General features: G+C 34.1%; 1 protein-coding gene across 1 annotated transcript in view; it reads right to left on the bottom strand.

Moving 5' to 3' along the window:
- Slc30a9 (solute carrier family 30 member 9) overlaps positions 1–9,189 on the bottom strand; it is a 107,883-nt gene that overhangs the window by 93,362 nt on the left and 5,332 nt on the right. The window contains exon 2 of the mRNA XM_023702770.1: positions 2,386–2,553. Within this exon, the coding sequence (XP_023558538.1) occupies positions 2,386–2,553 (168 nt within the window). The remainder of the gene's footprint in view (positions 1–2,385; positions 2,554–9,189) is intronic.

Genomic DNA, 9,189 nt, shown 5'->3' with positions numbered 1-9,189 from the left:
AGGAGGGTTGCTGTCTGTTTGCAAATTCCCGGAAAACTGGGACCCAAAGCAGCAGATAATAGCTTCTCCTACAGGCGCCCTGTCCTTCGATCCCTTGCTTGGGATGTTATCAGCTAGCATTTGTGTGAACGTAGTGTTAGGCAAATGATAGAAGTTAATATAGATAGTAGTTTGTATTCACTTAGGTAATTATGCACATTCCTTAGTCTGCCTTCACCCCTCAATAAAAGTGAGACGCTTCTGAGGCTCTGGGCTCACTTGGAGAAAGACTAATCTCAGTGAGACCTCTGAAGCTACATTCATCAGGTCTTCTCGTCGTTTCTTTCGGCACCGACTCAAAACATACAACACTGGTCTCTCTCCTGCCTCAGCCTTGCCAGTGCAAAGCCTGACATTTTATACTACAGATCTTACCTCTTCTTCCTAATTACTCTCCCAGAACTATCTTAAACAAACTCATGGCTTGAGTTACCATCAGTGTCTAGCAAAAACTTTTAAATCTTTATCCTCAGGTTAAAATTTTAAGCACTAACTCACTCACAAATATTTATTAAGCCCTAGAGCAAACCACTGCTCTAGGCACTCAAGTTCCTGCTTTCCTGAGGCTTGCAACAAGTGTAAGATGAAATATTGAAACTATCAGTCAGGAGTGTTGCCTATGCAGAAAACTACAGTAATATTAAAGATTAGGGGGTTACTTTAGCATAAGGATTTAAAAACATCTCTGTTCAAAGCTGATATTGAAACTAAAATGTTAGCTGGCTGAGGTGGCTCACATCTGCAATCCTAGCACTCTGGGAGTATATTAAATATTAATATATCTGGGAGATATATTAAATAAGCAAATAAAGGGCTTCCTTTTAATGCTGCATTACAGGCTAGATACCTTGAAGAAAACTATTTTCAATATAACACTAACGGAGAGGGGGATTCAAAGAGGACAAAAACAGTGAAAGCAGGACCTTTACAGACTAAAAGCACAATAAAATCAGCTTTTCCCCTAATGATTTCTGTTGAAGCGTGTATTTTTTGAGCTTCTACCTTCATAGAAGCAATGGACGTGAGACGGCAGAGAATTAGGCTAGCTACTACTCAAGATGGGGACTGACACAGGATATAGCCAGATAAAGCCCTATACAGGTGTAACTGTGAACTAGAAATAAAAATCACAGAAGACAACAGTAAGGAAACAGACTTGCTTCTACTTTGGTGGTTAAATAGCAAGAAAGAAAAAAACCACTTCCCTGAAAATCATAGGACAAATCAACCTTCACACAGTATGCAGTGTGAATTCATGGCAATGATGTACTCTAAAATATATAAAATGGAGAATTTGATTTAATGTAATACCAAGTTGTGTCCCCATCAGCTAACAGAAGTAAAAGCAAATCCTTTAGGCAAAACTACATCCTCAATCCAGGTAAATGTCAGTTTCAAAGTTGCATGAAAAACCAACTCACAGAAAAACTGCATGGAAAACAACCAACTCGCAGTTACAAAATACAGGTATGGTCATCATTAATGAGAGCAAGAAAGGGAAAAAAAGATGATATATAGTGAGAACCAAAATGAATTCAATATTTCTAGATTATCTTTAAAAGTTTGAATATATAAGCAAAGAATTAGAGACCAACCAAGGTAAGAAAAAAAGTTCTCTTGAAATGAAATATATAACAATTGAAATTAAAAATCCAACATACACAACCAGTCAACAGATTAGAAGAAGGGCCAGCCAGATAGTTCAGTGAACTAAACCCCCTGCTTTGGCTGAGTGCAGGGGTTCTGTCATGCTGTGCTGGCCCTGCCCCCGGGGCGCGCTGAGACAGGGATTGAGACTGGGCATGGTGGTGCGCACCTATAATCCCAGTGCTTGGAAGGCTGAAAACAGGAGGATCACTATGAGTCCGATCTACATAGTGAGACCCTGTACACCCTGTCCTAAATTCATTTAAAACAAAAACTATTAGAAGAAATTGGTGATCTATGTATACCTAAGAAAATAATTTAGAAGGTAAACCAGAAAGATAAATAGAAAATATGATAGAGGTTTAGACATGGAACACTGAGAAAATTTAATTTATTCCTAATTAGAGTTTCTGTGTAGTAAGACCCTGTACCAAATACATTTTTTAAAAAAAGAGTAAGTAGAATATTATAAACTTTAAGGCAAAATATTAAAATTTTAAGTGGACAAATTCTTAGAAAAAATAGAACTCATTAAAATGAATAAAAAAGTACAATGAAAGAAACTGATTCAGAAATTTAATACTCCCTACAAAGTAATCATCAGTCTAGTTTTCTCAAATAGTCACGGAACAAGTATTTTTTACATAATATATATCGAAGTGTATACATTAAAAATATTGTAAAAGGCTTTATACATACCCGTTTCATCAAAGGATGGTACTTTTTCTGCTCTGAGGGTTTGTGATCCCTGCCCTTCTTTCTGGATATTTGTAGAGTACAACTTTATTTGGCTTAGTGTACAAATATGTGGATGGTAATAGGGAACCATGTAAGCAAAGTTTCCAAATGTCGCTAGATTCTGCCATTCTAAAAGAAAAACATTATTATTTTAATTTCAAACCAATTCCCAGCTGCACAATTAACAAGCCACCTTCTTTTCTGAAGGTATTTCCCTAGGTGCACATAGACCACCTTTTGTAAAGAAAAAGTTCAGACAACAAAATTTCAATTGTTTTCTATTTTATAAGTTTATACAGAAACTTTTAAAAACATATGAAATCAAATAAACATTCATATTAGTCCATTATTTTGAAAAGTATCTGGTATATGATGTAGTATTTGGGATACTGTTTACATGCTGAAATTATTTTTAGCATAATGTATTTTTCAGAATAAAAGACAGGGGCCCAGGGGAAATGGCTCAGTGGAATAAGCGCTTCCCTGTCAAGCACAAAGGCCTGAGTTCAATCCCCGGTTCCGCCAAAAAAATAAATAAATAAATTAAAAAATAAATAAATAAAAGACGGGCTGGGGGGGGTGTGAGGAGGCCTTCCTACTTAAAAATCATCCTGTGTCTTCTTTGTACTAGCTGGAGATCTAGTTCTTTTTCACCTCACAATCAATAAGTGAATTATATTAGCCATTCATACTGTCACTGATTTTTCATCAGATAATTTGGTGAGATGTCTCCATAAGTGGAAATTCTAATTGAGCAAAAAATAGAGGAGGCTAACAAGGAAGCACTTGGGCACTGAAATGACTACAGGCTTTGAACACTGAGGGAAAATACATTCCACAGTTTCATTTAAGTGACAGAAAAGTCTCTATTCTCCTGTGACCTCTTTCTCTTTTGTTTTTACCATGAGTTCTTACTCCTCCTTTTTGAAAGAACTCAAGAACTCTGTGTACACACAATTCATATAACATTTTAGATGAAATAATGAAATATCATTACAAATAATCCATTTTCTTCATGAATTGAAGACTGAGCAGGTGAAATTATTCTAACAGCTTAATAATGATCTAAAAGTTTTGATGCATTGTGTGTGTAAATGTCTTCTGAAATAAGCAAGTCATTTTTTAATGATTCAGAGGATTCATCATGAAAATGTTATTGTGAATGTTGAAAATAATTTGAAGAGCATAAAAGAAATCAGACAAGTAGTCGCTCAAGCTTTAGACTTAGAACTTATTTTCTTGGAAAATTTCTTGGTGTCAACCTGTTCTTTCACTTTTTTTCCCTGAAAATCACGCAAGGCCTAGTATGTAGTCATTTGCATCTTTTTTTTTGAGACAAGGTCTTGCTATGTAGTTCAGGATGACCTCAAACTTGTGGCAATCCTTCTGCTTCAGCCTCCTGAATCTATTTCTTAAAAGGCTGAGTAATGACAATTTCAGAATGAAAGGTTCCTGCACATTCAGATATGCAAACTGCTAGCAAAATTAGTGAGATAGGGGAAAAGGCAATTCTTGCAAGAAGCTTATGCACCAGAAAAGTATTTTCTTCAATATGGCAGCTGGTGTGAACTTTTGAGCCCTATTAAAAATATATTTTGTAATTATTATCTAAAAAGGGCAATATGCCACCAACATTATTTTAACCTACTAATGAAACATTTTTGCAGTTTGTGGTAAGGTATTTAATGAGGAATTATTCCTGTCTAAAGGGACTTGTTTCTATGACTTGATATTACTAGGTTTTTTCAAGGTTTTCATTAGTTTTTAAAAGATCTGATTAAAGAAAAGTTCAAACTTATGCAAAGATAGAAAAACAGTAAAACTTCCACAAACTTATTGTCTACTTTCAACAATTACCAGCTTATGGTCAATCTTGTTTCATTTCTACTCGCATCAGATTTTCACACCAGTATAAAACCTTGAAACAAATCTTTCACATAATTTCATTTAGCAATTTCAATATGTATGTCAAAAACAAAAGAATTTAAACAAAAACCACAGCACCATTACAATTTTTTAAAAGTCCTTCAACATTACATATATTCAATTTCAACATTCCAGTTATGTTTGTTACAAATACAACTTTTCAATTTCTATGGGAACAGATTCAAATAAAGGTACACACAATTGTGGTTGTGATGTCTTTTAAGCCACTTTTAAGTTACAGGATTTCTTTTTTTCCTTTTTTATTGGTATGGATCAAACCTAGGGTTTCACACATGCTAAAAAAGCACACTACACTGAGCTAAAACTGTTCCCCAGAATGTCTTTTTTAACTGCATTTTTAATATTGAACAAGGCAGTTTGTTTGTACTGAACCTTTGTCCTATACTAAATTTTGCTCATCAAATTTTCATGGTTTTCAGCCTATTCTATGTGTTCTATGAATACAAGGGTGTAAAGGCTTCTTCTAAATTCAGGTTCATAGTAAGATTCTCACAATATGAGCTGGGAATGCAGCTCAGTGGCAGAGCACTTGACTAGCATTCTTTAGGTCCTGGGTTTGATCAGTAGCACCATAAAAAAAACTGTGGTTGTCACTTTGTGATGAAGGAGTATCTACTGCTGTTCAATGCCTAGAACCATGTATTCATTAGGTGGTTACAAAATCACGACATCTTAATTTCCTCATATCTTCATCTATTAATCAGAACAACTCTTCAAAGAGACAGTTCCTCTCTTCAGTTACCAAACAGTATAGCTTAGGTAACAATAAATGCTTTCATTCTTCCCCTTACTGACCAGTTCTCAAAATAGAGAGTTCATTTCCTACTATTCTACACTGATGACACGGTTTTTGGTTTGTGTAATACTACAGTTTCTAGCTGAGGATACAGCTGAATGGTACAGAACCTGCTTAGCATGTATGATTCCCACAATTAGGGAAAACATCTTTACAATTTCATATATTTAAACATTTGATATAGTATTTCAATCCATTTCAGTCATTATCCCAAATAATAAATCTGCTCCAGTTTTAACCACTAGGGGTCTCTTCAAATCTTTCTGTCCTAGCAATCTTGGCTAGTTACATTGCTATTTTGAAAACTCCTCAATTTTTCAACATGTAGAATGTCACGTATCAACAACTTTAAAAGATATATATATATGTGTATATGTATTTGGCATCAATACAAGGCTGGAGACTGCTTATATCCTTAAAGACCACATGTGATTAAAACAAAACCATACTTAACACCACATAGCAGTACAAATAACTATTAGCTGTAGCCATTAATTCTAGTAGATAGAATATAGAAAAATATACTACTCAATATTAATACTCTTTCTACAAAGTAATGTCTAAAACAAAGTGCACAGAGAATATTAATCTTTAGCTTGATGCTGTCCTGACTTGAACAAAGACTTCTGCTATATATTTAAAGGATATATCTTATAAAGATTGCTGAGCTACTCATAGTAGTCTAGTCACAACAATCATCAGTATAGTCAAAACATGTCTCTGCTTTTACCTCTTTCACCTCTGTATCTTCTACTAACCACTGCTACTGATCACCAGTTCTCTCTCTTACCCTGGTTTTCAAAGAAAATTTAGCACCCATGTTTAACTATACAAAACAACAAAAAGAAATCTTTTCCCCATAAAATACACAATACAATCTACTATATTATGTTGCTTCTGCAACAACAATGGCCAAAAAAAAACCCACCTTTGTAGTTTGGCTTTATTTCTGGCTCATTTCAGGACCAAAGTCAACTTTTTACTGTTAAAGTCTTTCAGATGACATCTCCTTACCAAAGAGACTATTTCAGTATTTTTTTTTCCCAAAAAATTTCTAAAGCACTGACATATAAAAACTAATAATCACTATACTTATTTTTAAAGGTCTTATGATGTATGACTTTAAAATCCAAAAACATATAGAACACAAAGACTACTCTTCATAGTATGACTTAGCACAATAAAAAACAGAAATATTCCAAGAATGATTACACTATTGAAGGGTTCAATATTTCCATTATGTATTTATTAAAAACTGAACTTTTAATAAAAAGGAAATGTGCTGGAGATGTATGGCAGGAGGGTGGGTGAGGAGCCAGGAAGATGAAGCACAAAGTTACATGGGGGAAAAAGGCAGGGGATTAATTCAATTTCAACTACACCACTAATACAATATCTGGATTATATTTAACTTTTATTTTTTATACTTTTCTATATTTAAAAGTATCTACAATAAAAAAGAAACTAAGGGCTGGGGAGATGGCTCAGTGGAATAAGTGCTTCCCTAGCAAGCACAAGGGCCTGAGTTCAATCCCCAGTTCCACAAAAGAAAAAAAGAAACTAAATTGCTAAGTTATCTGAAACTTCATCAAGGCCTTATTAACACTGTCACTTGTGATACAGTCTGTGATATTAACACACTATCTGTAGTTGACTTTATCCTTTCAGCAAACCAAAAATTCAGGAAATCCTGCCTATTCATCTAGCCAGCACAAGTGTCACTCAGTCTAGAGAACTATAGCTGACAATAAAGAACCCGTCATCTTCTTTTTGAATAAGGAACAATATGAGACACTGACAATTTCCTTCCATGCATCAAGGCATACATTTCTACTGTCTTACCTAATTATTTTCAGCACTGGCTTGGGAAAAAAAAAAATGGAAACATCAAATATACTGAGAATTTATCAAATTCCAGACAGTATGCTAAAAGCTTTACATATAATTTTATACTCCAAAACATATCTCAAATCCATTGCTATCATGGCCTTAATACAACCATGCCAAAAGTTACATTTCTTATTACGTGTAAGTCTTGCTTTATTTTGGTCTTAACCATCCAGCAGAAATGTATAAAAATGAGGTATTAAAAGTAAAGCCATATTAATACGCTGAGCTGTAAAAGGCTCAAGTCAACAACTTCTGAGATTGCCAGTCCTATGGATAACCCACTACTATTATGCACTACTGGACTATATTGGAATATTTTGCTGAATTCATGCACCTACAATATTTAAAGGGCAATGGAATACCCATCTCTGACAAAACTAAACAAAAAAAGGCGATACAAATGAAGGACCATTTTGTATCTGTATATACAAAATAGTCAGGATACATATACAGCTACTTTCTCTTAATTCAATGAGAAGAAAGATTTGTACTAATAGTGTTTGGACAGGATATCGTGTCTGCATCTTGTACTATGAATAACCACTATGAAGACAACAATATGCAATGTATTAATTATTGAAACTGTCCTACTAGTCGGTTTTGAAACTGTCTCACTGATATTTCTCAATAAAATTAATTTTAAAAATGCACCCATGTCAGTCTCAGTAACTGTAATAACCCCCTAATGATCCTGTCCGCACTCCACCTTCAAACACATTCTCCATCCAGTAGTCAGAGTGGATTTTTAAAACTTATCTTTTGTTTTTAAAACTACAGCCTAAAACACTCTACCAACTCTCAAACTTCATCTCATTCCACTATACTTTACTCAAACCATAGTAAATTGCTTTCTGCTGCAGAACACCACTCATGGTTCTTTTCTCTGTTGCCAGGACTGCTTTCCTCTATACCTTCTTCACCTGGCTTGTATCTCCTTTACCTTGACACAGTCATCATGCCTAACATCATTCATCCCAGAAAAACTGAAGGCCAGCACATTTTGGCTTTCTTCTGATCCATCATCATTCTTTCTTTTACCGCCCTTTAGGTATACTGTCTTATTCTGGGTATCTGTACAATGAAGGTGGAAACTATCTAGTCTGTAACTATAAATGTTCTCAGTTACTAAAAGAGATTGGGGACAAGTTACTACTGCTGGGGATAAAAGTTAAATTCTCGGGGGCCGGAGAGATGGCTCAGTGGAATAAGCACTTCCCTGGCAAGCGCAATGGCCTGAGTTCAAACCCCGGTTCAGAACAAAACCTTGAGGTAAAAGAAAAAAAAAAAAAAAAAAAAAAAAAAAAAGTTAAATTCTCAGTTTACTCATGATAATAAATGATAGAGTAGCGATAGAAATACTATGCAAAGGTTTAACTTTTATTCGTTATTTTTAAAATTAACTTTTAAATTCAGATTCAAACAAAACCATGTATCTGTCAACATGGCAATAAAGTACTCAAAGAAGCACCTTCTCATTTTAAATTTTTGTCAAATGAGGCAAAGGATAAATATATGAAAAAATAAGTATATGCTTTACGCAATGTGAAAAGAAAGTTTTAAAAAAGGATGTTTACTATAGAAGCTAGTATTTTTACATTTAGAAATACATGTTCTTTGTGAATTTCTTGAAAAATATAGTTAATGAAAAATGTTTAGACAAATCCACTGCTAATATCACAGTATTGCTGTTTTTTTATAGTTTTACATAATAACTTTTCCCATGTCACTATTCTTCTACATTATGGTATTTCAAAAAATAAAGACAGCATATATTACCAACCCCTAACAAGTCACTAATACTTTAGTTTCCAACTCTGAACTATAACTTCCAAATTATTACTATATAAAGGAACTCATGTACAATTTTAATATGTACATGATTAAAGTATATCCTTAGAAGTAGAATTGTCATGTTGAGGCCATAAACTTTTAAAGTTCTTTTTACACATTAACTTCTCAAAACACTGTTGAACTATGTTCCCAATCAGTACTTCAACAAATCTTTAAATGCACATCGCTATACTCTTTAATCCCTAAGTTGATACTGTATTACTTACTGCTCCACTTCTTAGAAAAACTCCAAATTTAAGGTATCAGGGACAAATTAAACATGGCACACTATAAAAAATGCA

The sequence above is a fragment of the Octodon degus genome, unplaced genomic scaffold (genome assembly GCF_000260255.1).
Source record: "Octodon degus isolate 3935 unplaced genomic scaffold, OctDeg1.0 scaffold00158, whole genome shotgun sequence".
Classification (NCBI taxonomy): domain Eukaryota; kingdom Metazoa; phylum Chordata; class Mammalia; order Rodentia; family Octodontidae; genus Octodon; species Octodon degus.
Note: the sequence above shows the minus strand (reverse complement) of the source record. Positions and strands in the feature narration are given on the sequence as shown.